General features: G+C 39.7%; 1 protein-coding gene across 6 annotated transcripts in view; it reads right to left on the bottom strand.

The window, feature by feature from the left end:
- Positions 1–23,646, bottom strand: part of tjp1a (tight junction protein 1a) — a 69,398-nt gene that overhangs the window by 11,198 nt on the left and 34,554 nt on the right. For all 6 annotated transcript variants that reach the window (XM_036584105.1, XM_036584104.1, XM_036584108.1 and 3 more), the window contains exons 3-19: positions 23,465–23,589; positions 23,272–23,374; positions 22,651–22,948; positions 20,931–21,034; positions 19,685–19,850; positions 18,111–18,246; positions 10,927–11,054; positions 10,304–10,409; positions 9,793–9,943; positions 8,462–8,570; positions 7,554–7,773; positions 6,117–6,301; positions 4,860–4,955; positions 3,580–3,662; positions 2,696–2,906; positions 1,336–1,436; positions 798–1,136 (exon numbers count right to left, since the gene is read on the bottom strand). In XM_036584105.1, the coding sequence (XP_036439998.1) occupies positions 798–1,136; positions 1,336–1,436; positions 2,696–2,906; positions 3,580–3,662; positions 4,860–4,955; positions 6,117–6,301; positions 7,554–7,773; positions 8,462–8,570; positions 9,793–9,943; positions 10,304–10,409; positions 10,927–11,054; positions 18,111–18,246; positions 19,685–19,850; positions 20,931–21,034; positions 22,651–22,948; positions 23,272–23,374; positions 23,465–23,589 (2,661 nt within the window). The remainder of the gene's footprint in view (positions 1–797; positions 1,137–1,335; positions 1,437–2,695; positions 2,907–3,579; positions 3,663–4,859; positions 4,956–6,116; positions 6,302–7,553; positions 7,774–8,461; positions 8,571–9,792; positions 9,944–10,303; positions 10,410–10,926; positions 11,055–18,110; positions 18,247–19,684; positions 19,851–20,930; positions 21,035–22,650; positions 22,949–23,271; positions 23,375–23,464; positions 23,590–23,646) is intronic.

Genomic DNA, 23,646 nt, shown 5'->3' with positions numbered 1-23,646 from the left:
GTTTATCCAAAATCAACATCGTCGGTTAACTAAATGTTTCAGCCCTGATCTAATCCTCATGCTCTTCCGCCCTTATCCAAGCCTCACTAACAAGCAGTAACGTGTACGTGAATCATTATCAAAACGGAAGGTGTTGTGTTACTGTTTACCAAAGGGATGTGGAATCAATATCATGCAAGAATCTACAACTGGACAAGCTTCTGATGGTAATATATACTGTTTTGTATTTAATTCTAGGATTTGGTACAACATTTTGGCCTTTACCCTTCTTCGGTAACATAATAGAGACACTATTAGACCCAGATAGATAAATACATACATGGTAATATGTTTAACACTGATAATTCAGTCATGCATATTAAGCTTTCCAGTAATGACATCATCAGTTTGATTGACAGGGATGAGGGACATAGCTAACAGCTAAACACAACGGTGCTTCACTCCACCCTAGGTGAGGACATCGATGAGAAAAACTAAGAGAGTCACACCAGGACGAGAGTTCACAGTTACGTTGGGTGGGGGTTAAACAGCTGAGCCGTATCTTTTTCGTTTCCAAAAATGACAAAAAAACAACACGCAAACACACACACACACACACACACACACACACACGTGCACACATACACAATAAATACGTGGCAACAATATGTACTTGGTCGCCATAATGTAGGGTATTGCAGTGATATTGTTTGAAAAGATCCCCTTTTTTAGATTCAGAAGCGCCTCCATAACCCTTTCCTGAAGCACACCATAGCCTCCAGGCAGCAGGGGAGGTGCGCGGCTCTGAGAAACGCTACCTGCTGCGGCGCGGGGCCCTTGAAGCCAGCTGGCTCGATTCGGCTCAGTGCGTCTGACCGGTAGGCGGGGTAGCCGGGCGGTTGCTGGATGACAGGCAGCTCCTCGCGGACGGGCTCGGACGAGCGGGTGATGGCTGGCTCGCACGGTGGTCCTGCATCGTCATTCAATGTTTCGTCCAGCTCCTGGTCGGTGTAGGCACCACCCTCTGTGTCCGTGTCCTCATAGTCAGACGTGTGGCGGCTGTCTGTGCTGTACATGCTGTACTCACTGCCTGGAGCAGACAGGTAGGATAGACGGTCATCATGAAGATCCAGATCATCCTCAGGAGCACCATCCGCCTGGAGGATAGGGAGGAGGAGAGAGAGAGAGAGAAGAATAGGATGAAAACAAAAGGCAAAAAACATGAGGAAAGAAACCGCAAAGGAGTTGAAAAGTTACATATAAGAATTAAAACAGAGTTGTGGCAAAACACAGTGATATACAATTATGAAGACAAATTACACAAAATGACACAAAAACCAGTGACAGAAGCCTCACCTTGCCCTCTGAAACCCAGACCAGCTGGTTCTGCTGCTGCTGGATGGTCTCCTTCAGCGCTCCGTACCAGCCCTCATTCATGTTGTTCATGTTTATGGTGGCTGTATAGGGAGAGAGAGAAGTGGACAGGAAGAGAGAGAAGTCAGCCAACAACAATCAACTGTTGCAATGAATCTCCAATACTGAAATGTTAATTTGCAAGAGTTTCAGTGGACCATTTTAGGACACTGGCAATAACAACCATTCATTTGCTAAGGACCAGCATTTCAAAAGTGAACACAGCAATAAATGACTTGCTGCCCTAAACTGAGACAATTGTTTCCCCACTAATAAATCACAGACAGCTTTTGTTTAAGTCTTGTTTAAAGTTTACACATCCCATCAACTAAAGAAAGTAGCTGTTCTTAGTTCACAAGCCTGAGATGGTTTAATCAGTGTCCAGAACAACACCCCTGAAGGTATTTAGAATGATTATGACTGTTCTAAAGTGTTCCTTCTCTTCACTCCACATGCTGACTGACTTCAGGTTGTTCTGCTCCATTTAGCGCAAAATCTACAGATCAATTATCAGGTAGAAGAGTGCTAGACTACTCACATTAATGCACCAAACAGTTCCCAAATATGTCTGACTAAACAACATGTCTGTTTTAAAAGACTTTCAGTGTGTTTTAATGTAAAGATGTTTTATTCCAAGTCATTTCAGAGCATCTCTACTGGTCCAGTGATCATGATTTTTTTTACACAATGTACAGGGCAGCTGGTATTTTCAAATAATGTCACAACAAGAATGGAGATACAAGGTTTTGTTCCGACCACTACGAGATATATGCATAAATAAGATAAAAAAATAAATAATATACTACTGAGAACAAAATGGAAGGTCACTTTTAAGCATGTGACGTTGGTTGAATATCCAATTCCTAATACTAAATCTCTTCCTGTAGTCCAAGACAGCCCCACCTCTCCAGAGAGATGAACATCATTTACACTTCCTCTAGTGCACAGAGAGTCCTTGAGCTGCATCTTTTAAAACCATTAGCCACATATTGCCACACGTGCGGCTTGGCACACTTGACCCTATTGTCCAGTAGGTCAATTTCATTCCCCAAGGACTCCTACCCACAGCACTCAGAGCATGTAAAAGTTGTTTATGCCATTGTGTGTGTGTATCTGCCTCACCTTGTATGTGGATTTGTAGAATATGAGTGCTGAAAATAACCATAAGGAGATGTGCCTGCTCTCTTGGGACCTCCTCTATCTGTCATACAGACACTCTCACTCCCACACATACAGTCCTACATTCACTCATACTCTCGTCACACTGTCTCTTGCCTTTCGCACACATTCATTCTTTTCTCACCAGTAAAGAGGTGGTGATTGTTTTTCCTCAGTTTGAGTGCTCGCTCATACAGCTTCCTTGCACTCTTCCTGGACTCGGGGCACAGTCTGGTCCTCATGTTTTTCACCCCCTGCTTGCTGTCTGGGTTCAGGAACACAACGATGGGGTACCACTGTGCGTAGTTCAGCCGGTCCACTGCGTTGGGTGTGATGTCCAGCACTGCATGTTTGTCCTGTAAAAAATTATATTAATTTTATTAATCACTATTATCTTCCTCCCTTATCCATTGCTTAGTTATCTGTTACATACTACACTAACTGTAGCACTGCATTTTAATCATCACAATCGTCAACCTGGCTGTCATGGAACTTTTCCCTGCACTAAAACATTCTGTTGTCTCCTAAGCTAAGTCTTCTATGTATAAGGTGCACTAAAAGAATAAATATATAAAACTGTATAACCATTCAAAAGTTTGAAATTACTGTTCAAAACTTTCAATAATATCAATTTAATAATACAAAAAAAATTGTTGCAGACAGTCCAGCATCAACAAGAAAGTTAGTAAAATGGAGTGAAAGCGTGAAAAAAATTAATATCCAGAATGCTTCATATTTTAAACATGTTAATTAAATCATCAAGCTGTTTTTGTCTGTATTATCATTTAATAACTTCTTCTTGTTCCCAAAATGCTTTTAATATTGAATACAACTTCAAAAATATGCTGTTGTCCAGTTTATTATATTTATACATACCGTGCATAAATTAATATACATACAGCTAAAATAATAAAAAAAAATAATAATTACGTACTTACAAGTGATTTCCAACTTTTGACCAGTAGTGTTCAGTTACTAGAATTAAGTGCATTCTGGACTCATACTTGTTTATGCTTGTGCTCTCCTCACCTTATCGATGATCTGCTTGATGGTGTGAAGGCGAATGATTCCAGAGCTCCGCTGGTCTGTTCCTGCGTCTCTGGGCTCGCTCTCTGCACAGCGGACAGAACACAAACTGTTACTCGACTGCATCGCAAGTCCAGCACTTGCATTCATGCAGCAGTTTAGCATCCTCAGATAGAAGCTGCCCCCTCATACTGGTCTATGAACAGCTCTCCCTCTTCAAATATTAAACCATTGTGACAGAAATGACAGAACTGGTCAAAGACCAGCAGAATGTGGGCAGCTTCTAGCTTCTAGCATACAGTGAGGTCAGAACTCCGTATGGATGTGCGCATGCGGCAGCATACATAATGTCTACACCATGTTTCACATGTTCTGCAAGTGTAACATCACGTTTCGTAAGTGTGTGTGCAAGTGTAATGCCACAGTTTTGCATGTGCATAAACGCACTGCGGAGTTTCACATGGGTGTAAATTGTAAATCTGAAGTTTTGTATATATTCATCAGTGAGTGAGTGGTGATACACTTTCACTACATATTCAAATGGACAGGATTTAAAACCACTAATGGCCTCAAAGCCCTCAGCTGACATGGGCTCTAGCATTTAGAGTGAGCAGCAACGCAAGCCTCAACCAACTGCTCAATATTGCATTCATCCAGACAGCAACAGCAGCAAATGAACATCATGAATATTATGGATCCAATTGAAAATATAGTCCACAGAATAAAAGTGCTACCAGTGGGAGTCGATGAGTAATGTGGCCTCATTCACACTTTGGTGTGACTGGCGGCTATGGTGTTTGGTGCTGTTGACCGCATGAACAAGTTTCGGGGGGAGGTCAAGGAGAATCATTCCAAGCAGAGGTCAATCTGGGCAACTAAAAACAACGTTCTCAATGGCATAAAGCAAAGCCTGTGGTTATCTAGCACTATAAATCAAGCAAGCTGATGCAGTGAGCGACATACTTTCCCCTTCTCCAGGGTGCTGTGTTTCTGCAAGGCAAAATACAATCATAAAGCAACAACGTTATGCAAAATCCAAAAGCCACGCGTGGAATCAGGTAACAAGCTAGACGCTAAGTGCACTCAGATTAATTGAAAGTTGACACCGAAGGTGCTTGGTACTTTTTACAATAACGGTGAATGCGGAAAGAGCTGGGATATTCCCTGGAGAATGTGTAGAGTGGCTAGATGGATTAGTACACTGAACAGGCATGTCCAGGACAGTGTATCTTACCAAAAAAGGTGTGTGTAAGAGTGTGTGAGTGTGGTGAATTGACACTCACTTGCTAGCTCAAACAGATCAGGCACCTCTCTGGCAAGTTTCTCTCGGGCAACGTCGGCAATGGGCCCAAAGATCACTACGGGTCTCAAGAATCCGGCTGGAGAGAAGAGAGAGGAACCATTACCCAGAACTGCTTACAGCTCATTTACTGATCAGCAGTTCAACAAAATGCATCAGTTAAATAACAACAGTCAGTTTCTTTAACTATGTGCAGATGTATCTGGTTATGTATCAACTGGGAACTTTAGTACAGAAAATAATACCAAGGCAAAAAAGAAAACTTGTGCTGGGACTAGCTGCTATAATAACTCCTGCCACTGTGTGGCGCTACTATGACACATTGCTTGTTTATATAGTGAGGGAGACTTTCCTGGCTTAAAAAACTGCATATCAGTGCCATCACATCTAAATAAGTGCTATATTATTACTGTTTTTGTTTATTTTTCCACAAAATTAGAAAGAGCACCAGGTGCTTTTTTATGATGAACGGAGAAATAGAAATTATGCTGAATAAAAACTTATTACACTAAGGTATATTTAAGGGCAGCACATATCCTACATGTTTTTTGTAATTTATTTTTTCCTTGAGGACCATTTAGAACAATTGTGTCGTTTAATGTACAAAAATGGCGATAATTCATTTTTGCATCACTTTTTTCCAACCTCTCTTCATCACTTAGAATTAAACAGGCTGTCTTTGTTACTGTACCTTTAAGAAAACGATAAATGAGCTCTGTTATGATTGGCTGTCCTGTACTATACCTCATTCAAAAAGCTGAAACACTCCCAAGAACTTCAGTAAGATTGGGCTGAGCTAAACTGCTGTAGACCTAATAGGTGAACATATGCGAATGAGTTGGTTCCATGTTTGCACCATGGTTTCCATATACAGACCATATGGACTGAGTTGTGAATGGTATGTTTTGAACATCTGACATTTACATATTACTTCAAAGTCCTTTAATTAAAACAGTGAGGGAAATTTGGTTTCCTTGATATGGGCCCTTTGAAAGTTAGTACGTTTCTTCCTTCTCCTATAAAGTTAGCACTCTGGAGGAGGTTTAGCCACGCTATATATTTCTCAAAATACATGCCCAACACTGACAATGGTTCTAAACCTAAGCCAAGCTCTAACCCTGTTATAATCCCAATACCTGACCTTCACCTGTACCTCTAAACATAGAGGTATGAAACAGTACATTCCATTAACCAAAAAGGAACCCCCAGTGTGATTATGTGCAGAGGCTGTCCTACATACCCTCCCTGAGCACGACCCTTTCATAAGCGGGGAATTTAGTCTGCACAGGCTGAGCAGAGAGGTCTTCTCGGCTCTTCCTCAGATTCCTCTTGGAGCTGCGAAGACCTCGGAACCTCCAGAAGTCAGCCCTGTCCCCACCAGGGGTTTTGGGTAGTGTGTACTGGACGCTGGACAACTGCTCTGCCCTGGAGACAAGACGAAACTACTTAAAAAAAAATTAAATAAATAAAAATTTCAACACAGTCTAGGGACACAAAAGCAACTGTTTATGGCAGGAAATAAACTTGCAGTCAGTTTCATTTTGAAAACAGTCAGCAGTGTGCCAGCATCACACAGTGAAGACATGCCCCCGCTGGGAGACAGAATATCAATCTGTGATGTCAACAGCACAGACTGTGAGGGAAGATGTCATTGCTTCCCTGCAAACACTAGCTTTCAAACACAAGCCAAATATGTTTGTGAGGGATGTTCTTTGTATGTTTCGATTTGCTGTGTATAATAATTATCATTATCACACACTGGTAGAAATAAAGGTTCTGTGCAGGTACATTTTTCATTCATCAAGGTACAAACAATGTAAATATACCCTTAAATGTATAACAGTGGTTTTAAGGTCCAACTGTGTACCTTAAATACGTTTTTCCAGGTGAAAAGTATGTATTTGTACCTTTTCATAACCTAATGTTTTAAAACAGAACAATAAAAAAGGCCTGGAGACGAGACAGGGTGTGTGGAGTCAATTAATCTTAGAAAAATATATTTTCAGTGTATTAGGGTACAGTTCTGTTCCTTGACTAAAGGTGCTGAGATGTGCGCTTGAGAATACCACCCCAGTGACACAAAGGGTAATGCCCCAGTGACAGTTTCATACCTACATTTCTGAGAGTGCAATGACATAGAATGCATCTCTCCCAGAAAAAGACACTGAGATGATTCTCAATTTTTTTTTTGTTTTATATATTCATAATGACGATAATACAAACTGTGTTCTATAAACATGAATATCAAACAAAAGGTGAAATCCCTCTATTGGCCACCCTAAACAATATGCTTCATATAGACTCTTGAGTTGTACAAATGACCACATTTTAAAAAAGCCCCATTCAAAAGCATGGGCATCTGGGACCACTGAACTGTAGTTGCAGTCTTTTGCTTTCTTTGTTAGGAAAAATGAGTCACAGACTACATACAATAACATTACATCATATAGGAACTTTACAGAGCGGCTCAATTAACCAAGAACAATCATTAACTAAAAGCTTTCAGGAAATGTGTTAATTTCCCACAAATGACAACACAGCAAAGTTTTCATGTAACACAACAGTGCTAGGGTTCAGCAAAGAACACATATTTAATGCTGGTTTTCGGTGCAATCCACACCTAAAGTACGCTCATAACCGTAAAAACAGTTTGTTAAAACAAACTTGGTTGCTGTACCTGTTCTTGTTGGGGATAATGCCCCTCTCTACCTCCTGGTGTTTTTTTCCGATGCGTATGGCCAGCCAGGAGCCGAGCTTGCCGTTATACAGTGTGTCCACCACTCTGAACACCTCGCCTTTGTTAAAACTGAGGCCGTACGGAGATTCCTTCTCGTATTCAAAATGGGTCCGGATATAGAATGAATCGCCCACGTCCGACTCCACAATTCGTCGATACACTAGCAGAAAAATCAGCATATATTTATTAATTTTATTGTATACTTGTTTGTGTGTATATATATATATATATATATATATATATATATTGACTGCAGACAATGTGTAATTCATTATAAGTACAAACTACTGCACTACTGCTTTCTATTTATTGTTAGTGTCATTAGTATTTTTTAGGGTTGCACAATCAGAATCAGACTGGGACACGTAATCAGTCGGTTTATTTTTATTTTGACTTTGTTTTGACTGTGACTTAAATTATGCTGTCACTATAGTTTACTAAAAATACCCAGCTGCCTCTGGCCTTTTTTGATGCTGCAATTGTTATTCAGATTTAAAACGTCAGTCAGCGATGTTAAAGAGCAATTACGACTTTCTTTGCTGCTCATTGTTTTTTGCCTAATAAAAAATACTAGGCCCAATCTGAGATGTTCTTATAGACTTTAAGAACTAGTAGGGTTTTCGGGTATCTTCTTTGTCTAAAGCATAAATAAATAAATAATAAGCTTTGGCATTAAAAAAATGTTAGCTAAAAGTTCACAGTCAGTATTTTTAGCCAAACTATCCCTAGAATCCAGCTGCATCACCAAGACACACCCCCACATGCACATTTAAGTCTATAAACAATAGGCCAGTAAGTGAGCAGGGGGTGTTTGAGGCCTCCTCATGTCAACCAACAAATAAACTCACCATCCTTCTTCTTCTGAGCCAGGATGGTGACCTCTTCGCCTCTGGGCAGGTCCAGCAGAAACAGCACGGCTTCCTCTCGGATGATGTTTGCAAAGTCGACATTGTTTACCTGCACAAGGAGAGAGAAAGAGAGAGACAGAGAGAGGGGGAAAGATGAATGAGGAGGGGAGAGAGAATATTTTCTCTGAGTTTGATGTATTCGAGTGCTGCTCTGGGAGAGAAATGTGTGGACAGAAAACTATGCTGGAAGCTTCACCACAGGGAGCAGTCTGGAATCTGAGGAGTGTGTGCTTTTTCAGCAGGGAGTAAAGCTTTGAGGAGTTACTCTAATGCACATACACAAAGCATGTTGTTTTTTTTGGCTGGTGTAAGAACCACTCCAAACATGCTTTATTAAAATGGTTTCAGAGATAAACAAGGTCTAAATGAATCTGACTCATATTCTGTGTAGAATCCAACTATTGAGAGCAGTGAGTCATCACCGGGTGTCTCGGGTCTAACAGTAAATGCCATTGTGTGTGTTGACGCATTAAAACAAAGGAGGTGCCGAGGCTGGGAGGAGACAGGCATGGAGTCATGGCAGCAGTATGTAATGGTCACTTCTGACCACAATCAAAGGGTCACATAGTTTCTCAATATTTTTCCAAGGAAGTGTGGGAGGCTTTACACTCACACACACACACCCTTGCAGGACCAAGATAAGTCAACAACAGATGTTCCCCACTAGACAAGAGCACGTGCATTGTATTAAACACAAACATATGAATGACATAAAGCCTGCTACTGTCAAGAGCTCACTCTAGGGGTTAACTTCTTAAAATCAAACGCCTGATTTTGAAGTCAATTTAATTTATGCATGTGCTTTTTCTGAGCATGTCATGGATATGATTAAAAAACACTGACCAAATGCATGTTTCATTACAAAGAGATCATAATGCATATTGTGTATTTGTGTATTGTGAAAACGTCTTGAAGTATTGTGATGTTATATTTTTGCCCCCTATTCAGGCCCCTAAATGGACTCTCTCTTTTTGGTTAAGGGGTTATTGCCTAAAAATGCATCGTAAAAGCTTAGCATGTCACTGTCATCATTTATAAAATACTAGAAGAAAAATCACTCAACATACTATTGCCTGTAATAAATCTACAGGTTGTTTATGGTCCACCCAAGTTCTCAGATCACAATCTGGCTATTTTGTTTAATTTATGGATTTAATCAAGTGGAGAAGCTTTTTGTTGTTTGTTGATTGTAAGGAACTGTATGAGTGTGTAAGTAAAAAAAAACACAGGATGTCTTGTTCGCTGTTCAATGTCTTGTTCGCTGTGCTCACCCTGAGTATCTGATCTCCCTCCTCCAAACCCTCTTTAGCAGCAGGACTGTCTTCCAGAACTCCAGCCACAAAGATGCCCACATCGTTACCTCCAGCCAGCCTTAATCCCACACTCTCTCCCTTCCGGAACTTCACTAGCTTCATGCTAGGCCTATAGGGTCAAACACATGCGCATGCATACACACGCATAAACACACAAAAAACTTCAGAAATCCTGACCATACTGACAATAATATAAACATAATAAACATGCTAAATATTACACATGTAAAATGCAATGCTGCATAGATATGCTGACCTAAAAGTGCTGACTGAATTGTTATCCAATAGAAGTGACATCAGATGTTTACCTCTACTAAATATATAGTATAAATAATCAGTACTGTATTGTGTAACATGTTGAGTCTAGACGTATGATGGCAATGTACTGGAATGGAATATAATACTTTGTAATATAACAGATGTTGGTATGGAAGTATGTTGTGAGTGAACTATAGGAAGCTTGATTTACCGCAGAATGCTGTCATCATGGGCAGGACTGGGCACAGGGGCATCAGATGGACTGACCGGCAGATCTACATCTGGCTGGCCAGGCTGGGCATACACTGGCTTTGGCTCTGTACCCACACATAGAACACACAAATACTGCCATGAAACATGACTGATGACCCCACTTAAAATACATACACAGTAAAGCTGGCAGTGGCAAAGAAGCTATACAGCTATAGAGTGCTGTTTCAGGTACCAAGGGATGTTTCCTCTTCCATTACAACATTGCAAAAGCTTAAGTTACTCCTGGATGTCTCCTCTGCTTCATCACCTCTGGCGTTGGAAAAAAGCAGGACTCAAATATCGAGGACTCTTAACTGATTTCACAAATTACTCTGAAATCCTGTAAATTCTGCCATTCTGACCCTGTCATTGGTTCTATGTAGTCTTTGGGTTAAGATTAAAGACAATAAAAAAGCAGAAAAATACAAAGGGAGTGGAGAACAGATGTCTGGACGTGATCAGACACAGTCTGGACTCTGACCTGACAGTGGATGGAAGAGACAATCGAGAATGTGAGATAGCGAGAAAGAACAAACAGAGAGAAATGGAAAGCAGAAGAGCTTGATAGTGAAGGGTTCTGACCTGGCAATGGGGGTATCTGTTTGTCTCCCTGTTCGCTGGCTGGCACTAGCAGTGCATCTTCCACCATCTTAACAGGAGTGGACACCGCCGCTGGCTTCGAGATTCGCTCCTCATCACGACTTCTGTGGCTGAGATACACACACACACAAACACACCATTTATACATACACAGTCTGCATTAGAGAGACTTCAAGTGTCCTCCGAATATTTTACAGACATAACCTCTAGCTAGTCGACAGGCAAAAGGTTTTTTTTTTAATAATTAACTGACACTGTCTAATAGCCTATATTCGGATTTATCCAACATTGCATTTTAAATGTTTGCAGTGGTCTGCCAAGAGTATATTACCTGACAACCAAGAAAAAAGATACAGTACAAAATAAATCTTCTTGATTGAGGCTGGTCTAGAATACAATACAATGGAATAGAACAGATTTAGAATAGCTTTGTTCTCATCATCCAAGTGGAATGAAATTAGGTCTGCAAACTCCCAGAATAAATTGCTAGCAAAATAAAATGTAAATCTATTTACAATGTATAACTGTGCAATAAACCACAGTGTGTACCAAGGTCAAGATATGAATACAGTCTACAATAAAACAATGACAGCAACTCAATAAACAGCACTGCTAAGCCTGAGCAGTAGAACAGAAGCAGCACTGTATACTGAAGGACAAAAGTGGAGCAGTGCAATAGTGTATTACTATCAACATTAGTGCTACCAGTTAAGGTGTAGTCAACTCTGCTAATTTGACAAGTGCTTGTCTGGAAATACTTTTGGACCAACAGACTTCACAATAAAGCCATGATAAAAGTTTTTCATATAGTACGCACACTTTCCCCCAGCTGGTCTAGGATAACATCTGTGCTACAGTACTGTCCGCATATGAAAACACTTGCGATCTACTGTCTGAGGTTGTTTCAGCACAGACAGGCTGCACTAAGCACAATATGGAAAGTTTCTAGATACTGTATAACCAAGACAGCACTGACAGAAGTGGTTCCAACAGGGCAATAAGCAGAGGGTATACGTGATGTAGACACCAAGAGAGAGAATGGCTATTTGATGTTAGTGTTAAAAAACCAGGTAGTTTTCTACTTTTTCATCAGACAGCGACAGTGCAGCAGGTGGAAGAACCACTATAAAGTAAAGCAAGAATTAAAGAAATAAATAGTAAAAGAAAAAAATCCATTAAACCCATATCCACAGTCAACTTTCACTGCAGGTCTGCTCCTCAACATAGCTATGTGCGACAGACACACAAGGCTTATGGCAAATGTTGGCTCTTTAAGGTCATCTTGCATCTAGTCAATTTGGCCTTCATCATTTTATTGTTTATTGTTTTTTTTATATTAAAACATGATATAATATGATATTGTAACTGTTATATAATATTATAATACAGAAACTTCCAGATCTAAAGGTTTATCTGATGAGCTACATTTGAAGCTATTGTAAAACACTTCATACACACACTTGACAGTGCACATATCAAATGGAGTCTGTATAAATTCACTGGAATTTACTTACTACACCGTGGAATGTAGTTCTGATAGGTAGGGCAAGGCATCAGCATGCACATCAAGTAAACAGCCTAAACCGCTTTAAACATACCCTACATAAAAAACTAGTTTTGTTTAAACTATATTGTGTTTATGAATAAAGTATCAAATACAAAACACTGATGAAGTTCTAAAGTTATATTTATCTCTCCTTACTAGACCAAATTAAACCGAACATAAATGCCATGACCTTGGCTAGCTTTGTCTCATTGTACCTCGGCAGCTCTTGAAGGACTTCGCTGTCCACAACCTTCTCTATTCATGTCTGAGCATCACACACTGCCGTGTAACACACTTTCTCACACACATTCCTCAACTTGGATGATAAACCTGGTAGTTCAAAATCACAACTGTTGTTTATTGGAAATAAAAAAATATATATTTTTAACCAACAGCATTGGTCAAACAACTGTTTATTTGTCGATTAACAGTTTAGCACTGACAGGTCTAACTGTAAAGTATTTTACAGTTCCATGTTAACAGTTGAACAATTTATCAGAAAGGCAGTTCTTGAAAATAAATGTGAGAACATGAGGAGTTGACTCTGATAACTATCCAAACCTGTGCAATAATATGATTGAATATAATCGAGTGTAAACACTATCACAACTATTTTATTCACCTTCAAATGCACATGTAGATATTTTGAAAGATATATCAGCATATACAGCTACTTCAGATGGTAAATATATACTACTGGGGCAATCAAGAGTGAACAGAGAAAAATAAGGCTGAATTCCAGTGCTGGTGCAGGTGTGTGTGTGTGTGTGTGTGTGTGTGTGTGTGTGTGTGTGTGTACACACCACTCAAACACTTCAGCACTGCTCTCTAGAACAATGAAAGAATTCCATCAGGGTCATATGACTCTCTGGCAGGCGAAGTACTCAAGCTGGCAAACTTCTGTCTCCAGTTTCACAACGCTACCATCTTACACCCACAGCATACACGCTCAGCGCACATTCACACAAACGTGTGAACGAAACCCTCTCTTCCAGCGTGCAAGAGGCAGGACAGAGAACACACCCACAACGACTGCAGTGTTAACAAACTCTATTCATCTCCAAAATAGCTGCTGCAGTAACAGCCCCTCTGGGCAACTTTGATTAGATCTGTACTAAATCAATGTTATTTGTCCACATATCCCAATGTGGGTTCAACTGATGTTGATTAACTGTTGAAGTTTAATCGACAATGGAAAAAGCTGTCAACACAGCTAATGTTAAACTGATTTCACCAATAAAATCCCAATAAATAAGCAAGACAAGTGCTTTTAGTTATGACACCTTTAAACACATCTCCACAAACAGTGCCAACTCAATTTCACTCCTACAAATTCATACTCACATGTGATACTGCAAGAAAAACACCATCCTGAACCAAGTGAAAGTGTCAGTGTTCCTCTACAAATAGCTTTTATCTTCATTTCTTTTCCTCACACACATACAGTACTGTGCAAAAGTCAGACACCTATGCAAATGGTTTTAACCAATTTACCTGGACAACAGGCCCATTTCTTAAGGTAAAAACAACAAAAAACATTAGAATAAATGCAAACAAGCATTGATGCAGAGGTAGTTCGAGTTTTTGTTTTTAAAATAATAGTTAAAGTTCCAAATTTCTTCTCTAGATTTCGCCCACACATGCACTTGGACCTATTTGGCTATGATAGCGGTCATGTTGGACATAACTGTGTGTTTCTTTACACACACAAATATCATATTACAAGGTAGGGGTGGGTGATACAGTAACAATATTGCATCACAATAATTAAAGAATTTTTACAATACACAATATGTATCAAATTACTGTGACACAGACACAATGCAGAGGAAATACCTCATTTAAAAACTGCCCTCAAAAATTCTTGGTACAATGCTTTTAATTACATTTTTTTTACACAGCAATAAAGCTAATTAAAGAGGATTAATTCTGCGGTTTATGTAATAAAAAAAAGTTACTGTTTATCACAATAGCAATATTTATCACGACAACAATAAAATATTGTCACACTCTATTTCAAGGCATCTATCTCAAAAACCACATAGCTATTACTTTACTTTAGTAATAGCTTCAGAGAGAAGGCCATAATGCCATAATACAAATGACATTTCAAATGATGGAGGCTGTAATGCAGGGTGCCCAATCCTGGCCTTGGAGATCTACCACCCTGCAGAGTTTTGCTCCAACCCTAATCTAACGCATCCAATCCAGGCAATGAAGGCCTTCAGGAGCATCTGAATATTAGAGCCAGGTTTGTTGGATGAGAACTCTCCCAGATAGTTGATCTCCAGGACCAGGAGTGGGCAGCCCTGCTACAATGTATTAACCACAACAAAGAAAAAAAATTATACAACACTTCTAACTTCTAACAGCACTTCAACTGACACTTCTGCAAATTTAGTTTGTGTAAATCACTTTTATATTTTGCCTACAAATGATGGCATTGCTTTGCAGCAAGTCTGTATGATTGACATCAGTGCTTTCATGTCAGACAGGCTCAAGTCACTGCAGCAATGCTAGTCCTTTCAGACAGAAAATATGCTATTTCAGGAATGGCTCTTAAAAAAGCCTTCAGACTGAATGAACTCAATAACTGAAGGTTTACCTCACCATCATAGGTCACGCTCTCTGAAAGCAGTACCACAGGGTTGATCTAGAATTAGCTTTCAGTGCTAGTATAAATATATTAATTAGGATACGCAAGACTGTAATTGATAATGAATCATTTGTTCATTCTAAGTATATGACATTTAAGGCCAGCTTTAAAACCTCTTGTACACTGCGACATGTCAATTCAATACTACATATGACCAACTGATGGTTCAGATGCAAATCGTTCCAACTGTTATGTGAGCAGAACTGCTACAGCAAGGCTTTCTAATGAAGGCGGGTACAGGTAAATTTGAATAGTGCCCCAAAGGGGAGATAACTATTGTTGGTCTGAGCTTAGTGATCTAACATTGTAGTAATACTTCCTTCCTCTTATTTCCAATACTGTCAATTCCTAGTGACGTAGCCGTTAGCAGTGCCACCAGTCCTTGACCACCAAAGCTAATACACTCCCCCCAAAACAATCTGGCAAACCAGCTTGCATGAAGAATGAGTGATGTGAGATGGGATTCAGTTTTTTATAATAATGGAATGGTTCATTAAAAAACAAAAAATACAACTTTCTAGCAACAAATGGACGCTAAGACCAGTCAAGTAGCATTTTTACGTAAACAATTCCTTTAAACACAACTAACAAAAAGAATCCTATATAATAATAAATGTTACAGAACCACTAATAAACATCCATGCAAAAAAATACAATAATAATAAGCGGATGCTAATTTAGATCAATGCAAATTTTAGGTACCTAGTGCTATTTGTAATACTCAAAATACAGAAGTTCTATGTGAACTAATCTCCGGAGATCCAAGGGATACCACAGAAAGAAATTACAGTATGGTCTGCAGACATAACATGCTGTTCTATGAATGTGGTCACACTAGAAATGTAAATGATCATTCTGAGAGATACTTAGGTATACAGAGCCAAAGCTAGCCTAGGTCATGGTATTTATAGTCACTTTAACCTGGACTAGTAACGAGTGGTAAATATAACTTCAGAGCTTTACAATACAGAACTAAAACTGTCAGTTTTATAATGGATATTTTGATGGGTTGTGTCCTTGATTTTAGGCCTGCAAGTTAACAATTAATTGTTGACTAATGACTGTTGGTTATTGGTAAAAATCATTAGCCAAAATTTGTATCCCTAGGTCAACCACAAACTTATATACATATTGTTTTACTGATGACATTTGAATGTGTTTAACAGACTCACAACCCATAAGAGCTAATCAACAGAGAATAAAAAATGGCTCCATTGGAATTTAGTACATTTAGTATTTGGAATTCTTGTATATTATATTTAGGTGTTTAGAGAGATGGCACCAGCGGCAGGTATCTTTATTTAAACCATCAGACGGTCATATGTTGTATTAAATTGACATGTGTTGCAGTGTACCAGAGGCTTTAAAACTGGCTTTAAATGTCATATACCTAGGACAAATGAACACGATTCATTTGAGTAGTTTCAGCATGACTGAACTTAAGATGAGCACTTTAGAGGCTCATCTTAAATAAAGTACTTCAATTAACAATAGCACAGGATGTGTATCAGCTGATATTGAAGATTTCAGTATCTATTTCAGAAAATATAAAAGTGGTATTGATCCATCTGTAGTTAATTGTCCGTACGATGTAAACACAAAAACTGCATTCTAATTATGCTTAATTTCAAGTTTGATTTCTCCATCACCAAAGCTTTCCAGTTAATTGGGTGTGGTTGGTTCTGGCGACAATGGCCCCAGTCTGATAAGGTCTGTAGGACCAGCTACCCAGCTCTAAGTGTAAAGATACGTGGAGTGTCGAATCTCATTAAAACACACCCTGTAGCAGCAGCTTTATTAGGACAGGGTGACAGGGTTAATGGATGGAGGGATGATAACAGTTCAGTGACAGTGCTGGCATCTGGCATCCTTTACTCTACTATCTAGAGAGACAGAGTACTAGAGTACTGCTAATCTGTCTCTCTATCACTGTAACGGTCTCTCACTCTCTCACACATACACAAACACAGCTTATCTTTCCTCTCTGACTTCAGGGCTTCTTCTTTCCTCAAAAACACATCTCTATCTGTTCTATCACTCCATATCTGAGGTAACTGTGCTGATTTGCCCATGTGATCAGAAACCAGCTCACTTCTGCTTTTTCACTGGTCACTAGCACCAACACACATCATACTGTCTCTACCCAGCATCAGAATCATGATAATGATTCATCAGCTGAAGTCAAATTTTATTGTTTTAACTCTCTTAAAACTGCACATTCTATCAAGCTGCTTCCCCTGAAACATTATGAAGTAGGATGTAGGGCTGTTACTATTAATTATAGGAAAAAAAAATCAGTAATCTCTGCAATATTAGATATATTATTACACAATATTATTATTACACGTGCATGTGTGTCTAATATGCTCATATAACTGATGACCCCACATTGAGATGCATAGAAAGGCTATGTGTTAGAATAGTGACAATGCTCAGGGCTGGAAACCAGTTAGAAAGTTCATCTGCCAATGAGAAGATCAATGCCAAACTGACTGACGTTTGAGCTTTCACTCTACTAGTGCAAGCAATGCTACTGCTCTGCTAACACCAACAGCTACAAATCTCAACTCTCAGTGACAGACCCACCCACAGGCAAGATCTCATCTGCACTGAAACATCTGACGCACAGCTTCATCAAATATACTAGAACGAGGATGAAGGGTGATGCAAATGAATTAAGTTGGAAACAGAGAACTTGAGATTTATAAATAGAACCAGGTTGCTGATTTAAGGAGACAATAAATAATGTTAAATGAATACTAACAAACCTAATGGAAATGAAGAATAAAAGTAATAGTTAAACATATTTTATAGGCACTATTTTCTGTTAGCTTCTTTTATATTTTAAATGGATTAGTCAGCATGTAAATTTAATTAAAGTATGATAGGTTGATTTGTTCCAAGTATTCAGAGCAGTGGTCTCGGTGGATTTATTTGTTTGTTTGTTTTTCACATGATTCTTACCTTCCATTGCTGATTTGTTGGGGCGACTGGCCGGAGATATCCGATGGCTCGGAGCGCTTGTCTGGCGAGCGAGAGCGACTGCCGCGTGTTCGGTCATGAGAATGGTCTGATGTCAGTGAATGAATCTCTGAAATGTCTGTAAAAAGACAATATTTTTTAAACCATATCATATAAAGCCCCATATCCTTAATTTTCTTACATTTTATGTCCAAAATCAGAGGCAATTCTTTTCCACATGATTATTTCCCAGCGTCTCTTTACTCCTTTGAATTACACAGGCTGTTTTTTGTTACTGTATCTTTAGCTATGTTCATACAGCAAGTAAAAGTGGCCCAATCTAATTTTCTCACCAAACCTGATTTTTTTCTTAGGCTGTTCACAATATCTTTTGAATGTGACCTATATGCGGCATTAGTTTGCACAAGTCACGCTCATAAACTGACTCGCATATGCAAAAGTCAACAGTAACAGCCGGTCTCAGAGGCTTTATCTTCAGAAATATCACAGGAGCTAATAAGAAGTTCCGATGGCTGTATGCCATATATCAGATACGTCTCAGATTTCAGTACCACATATGAAAATGTCCAAATCGGAACTGAAAATGTCAGATTCAATGTGTTTTTCGCTGTTGACGCTGCCACACGGACAACACATCATATATGAAGAAAAATATCTGGTCAACTTTTACTTGCTGTGTGAATAAAGCCTTTGAGACTGAAATGTAAATAACTTCTCATCTAATTTGCTGCCCTATATTGTGCCTTGTTCAGAAAGCTGTCTAAGCTGAAACATTCATCATAACTTCAGCATGAGTGTGTGTAGCTAAACAGCAATACACTGGATATAATACAATAGCTGGATATATGTATATGATATATGTAAATGGGCTGTTTTCCACAACATCAGAAAAACAGCAAATTTAAAATGGGCTGGTTTTGCAACTTACTTTTCATATATAGACTGTATGAACTGTGGAGTGACTGATGTAGTAGAAAATGCTGTTAACGTTGTCAAAATGTACCAAACTCTTTTATTTCAAACAACTGAAGAAAGAGCAGTTTTCCAAGATATGGGCTTCTTAAAATATAAAAAGTCAGTATAGTATAGTAACAGTGCTGTTCTAATGCACCACATATCAAGCAGCACTGCTACCTGCAAGCTCTCAAGACTAGACATTTAGACCAGTGAGTTTGTAAAAGTGATGACTGCCCATCAAACTGAAGTGGTCTAAGAACATAACACTTCTAAGAACTTAGATCTACTGTATTTACACTAATTACACCACGACTATAAGGGCGTTTTCACATTTGGATCGTTCCAGCGTTTCAAGGGGTCTCAGTATGCTGAACCACAGTTTTCAGTGCATATATAAACAGATCAAACAAATTCACACCGCTCTAAACAGACTCCGAACCGACGTGGTCTCTGTACTGCTTGTGCTTTATTTGTGGTTTGTGATTCTTCTGAATTTGTGCATTGTGGAAACTAAAACTGTCCACTTCATGTTTTGCTTTAAGGCTCAATAACCTCAAGCCTTTAGATAGGTTTTTCAAAAGAAATCCAAGAAGCCTCACCATCTCTATCAGAGTTGCCAGAGGGAATGCTGTCGTCTATATCAGGAATGTTGAGGAGCGTCGCTCTCTCGTCTCGCTGTACCACCATTTTCAGCTTGCCTTTCGAGCGCTCAATCAGTTTCTTAGCATCTATCAGAGACAGGTTCTCTGTCACTGTGCCATTGATCTAGGTGGATGGAAAGGGTAAGAGAAGAGAGACGGCATAAATCACAGCACTTTCAAATCAGTCCCGGCCATGAGCCGCCATTTTATGGCATCGCTTCAGACTTGTGTGAAGCTTGACTATCAGAGCTGCACATCAAAGAGCTAGTGATGCCATGTTTGAAGAGGCTGCTATATACGAGCAGCATAATGAAATTAAAAATGAGTGCTATCCTTAGTGCATACTCCACTGCACTTTTAACTCCATCAGACGTAAAAAGCAACCATATATTAAAATCAGTTACATTTATATAGCGCCTTTCACAATCCCAAGGTCGCTTTATATATATACACACATATACATATATATTTATATATATATAGTATAAACAGAAAAAAGCCAATAATAAAATCAGCAATTCCTTTAGAAAAATGTACACCAGCAGTCTGAAACCCCAAGATAGCACTTTTGCCATGTTGATTACCACGCGGCTTTGCTCTGGGGCCGCATTCAAAGAGAAGCCTGCTTCTTCTCTTGAGCAGCATTAGGCCACATTAGCTGAACAGGGCCCATAAATTCCACTGACAAAGTGATATAATTTCTCCCATTAAGCTACTTATTGTAAAGAGAGAGTCTAGAGGGGAAACTCCCTGGAAGGGGCAATGCGTGCAAGGAGGTACTTCTACACTGAAAAAGAGAAGGAAAGAAGGTGTTTCTCCACTGATCCAAGACAAATTACTAACTAGAGAAATGAAATAAGGGTCTAAGCAATTTTCTCTTTTTTTTCCCCCCAAACACCATCACTTTCCATTGGCCTATGAAACACCTATCATATCTTCAGATTCTTTCTGTATGACTCCAAGCTGATGCAGTGTTTTGAAATCATTTTTAAGCCCAATTCTCTCCTGTTGTCTCCCTTCTTTAACTCTCTATACCTTAGGCAATCCAGCAGAGTCTGTACAGAATAAGTGTATATTTCCTCCCTCATCCTCCTTTCATTCCTTAAGCATTACTTCTCCCACTTTCAACCATTCACATGCGCTGTCTCACCCCCTACACTCCTCCCATCTCTCTCTCACCCTCCTTCTCTTTCTCTCATCATACCTTCAGCACTACGTCTCCCTCCTGTATGTTTCCATCACGGGCTGCCAGGCTTTCTGGGGAAATGTCCTTCACAAAGATGTGGCTGGCCAGGCGCAGACCATATTCTGCACACAGAACACAGGAAAACCAACAAAGTGCATCAGTCTAGGCTTTGTGACTTTTGAATTAAGCATAAACCACAGTGCATAAACTAACCGTAGTTTTATTCTTACGGAGAGCATGCAGCCTCCTACTAGAAGATAGCAGAAAGAAAGCAAAACATTCCAGTCATTGCTATTCTCCATACTACGCTCTGACACGTGTTCCACTTGTTGAGCTGGTTTCATAAACACCTTTCTGACAACATGAGTACTCAAAGTAGATTGACTAGTTTGCTCTATATTTGTACAGTAACTCTTCAGTGTCATGTGACATGGCCTGTGGTGACTCCTTTTAAGGAATCAAGTAGAAAGATAGGCTGCTGATACAGCTAACAAATAGAAACTCGCTTGGCATGCAAGCCAGCTTATCATACCTATGACCTGGTCGCTTCAGGCTCCACGAGTACCAGTAGTACATCCGGATAGAGACTAGAGATGGTCTATATCAGGGGTCACAAATCTTATTAGCAAAGAGCTGGTGTGGCTGCAGGTTTTCATGCTAACCAAGCAGGAGCTCACCTCATATAACTAATCAAGTGTTTTGAAGAAGACCAACTGATTAAACAAGTGGAATGAGGTGCACTTCTGCTTGATTAGAATAAAAACCTGCTACCATATTTGCCCTTTGTGTATAAGATTGTTGACCTGTGGTCTATATAAAAATGCAGGTGTAAATGCTCCCAAGACACGTTTAAAACAGATTTAAATCTGACCGCTCAAACCACTTCAGGAGGTCTGAGATGCTTTTTTAGCCAGATGTTATAAGTGAACAACCTAAAAATCCTCTTAATACAATGACGGTGCCTCCTCCAGCTATTTTTGCTTATGAAAAAGAGACCTCTCTCTGGACAGCTGCCATTAACAGAGGCATTGCTGCTCCCTAGTTCATCTCTTGATATGAGTGTCTTCTACCTGTTTAACTCAGTAACCTATTTTGCCGCCCTTTGGTTGAGCTGGTCAGCTTACATAAAGTGCCAGTTTGTTTAATCTTTACTTCGCCTTGTTGTTTAGCACTCGCTACACTGCGGTTTAACGCATGTAGTTCATTACAGCAGTGACAGGCTCACAAGGCTAATTTTCTGTTGGAAATAAACAGAGCTGTGTAAAATTGTGATTTCTTTTTAACAGAACAGAAAAAACGTGTGCTGATTTGCATATTACCTGCCACATAGCAGCTGGACTTCAATTTAGCAGGAGAGGTGTTTGACTACCAAGTGTAAATGCATGTGCCTAAAATTTTATCAGGTTACAATCCAGATACTAGTCACATGAAATTACCAAATGTAAACAGGGTCTATGCTACATACCTTTACATATGTACCTGTAAATGAACAGGGGAAAAAAGCAAAACATCACATTCACAAAATTCTACTCTTAGCTAACAGGTAATGGAAGTTTACACTCAACCAATCAGCATCAAGCAAAGTGCTTACTTACAATCTTTGGCCTTGGTTTGAGGTAAGTGCTTGTTTGAGACATTAGCCCCATATTTTGGGAAAATTGTGTAACTCCAGTAATGACTCACAAACCCCTCTCACTCTGAAGTTGTTTATCTCCTGTACAGTCTTTCTCCTTCTCACCTTCATTCTTACGGGACTTTACAAGTGTGACTTTGGCAGGCCGTGGTGGGATGTTTGAGGCAACGGAGCGTCTGTCAGACCGTGGAGAAGTGCTCCTTTCTCTCGAGGCGCTGTGGTCCCTCCGGCCCCCGCTGCCGCTTCGATCATTCCGTCTGCTTGAGCCCCCACTGGCACCCCCAGCTCCTGCCCCTGGGCCCTCATAATCATCATCCTCGCTGTCCTCCTCGCGCTCTGACATCGTCTCTCTGTCGCCCAGCCGAGCCACCGGGATCTGAACCTTTCGCTTCCGGCGTATTGTCTGGTACAGAGATCACTAAGTCAATAACTATTTAATCACTTTTATTAAGTCATTCATCTATTACACATATGTTTCTTATGTATAACTAATAAATAAGTGTTCCACCAAAAAGCAGATTTTGAATTTCTGTAAGATTTCCACCAGTGACTGCAAGTGAAACTGCTGCCCTAAAATGGCCTTCCAGACATTTATATCATAATCACTCTTCTGCTATAGACCTCTCCCACACTCCCCACTCCCTGCATTCCTTTGAAGCTCGACACAAGGCGAATACTGCACAACAGTCATTATGCTAGTATTTATTTATTTTTTAAATAACTTACAATTTTGGCATTCTTGCCACTCTTCCTCAGCTGCTGAACAGCGTAGGCATGTTCCACATTATCCATGGAGACAGCATTAACCATAACCACTCTGTCATTCTCTCTGTTGGGTTGAACAATTAATCATATTAAATTAAAATGACAAAGAATAATTCTCTGCATGCTAGTGTAAGGGGACTGTGGAATAACTTACTGTAGAAGCCCCTCCGCTGGTCCTCCTTTCAGAACGTCTGAGATGACGATGGACGTCTCTCCACTCTGGAAATGAGGGTTATCTCGGCCTCCTGAGATTGCGATCCCAAACCCAAAGCCTGGTGCCTGCACAGACCAGGAACAAAATATATGCATTACTTCTGAACTGTAATTTGAAGCTTT

This window comes from Colossoma macropomum, unplaced genomic scaffold (genome assembly GCF_904425465.1).
Source record: "Colossoma macropomum unplaced genomic scaffold, Colossoma_macropomum, whole genome shotgun sequence".
Taxonomy (NCBI): Eukaryota; Metazoa; Chordata; class Actinopteri; order Characiformes; family Serrasalmidae; genus Colossoma; species Colossoma macropomum.
This window is presented reverse-complemented; position numbering and strand designations above follow the sequence as displayed.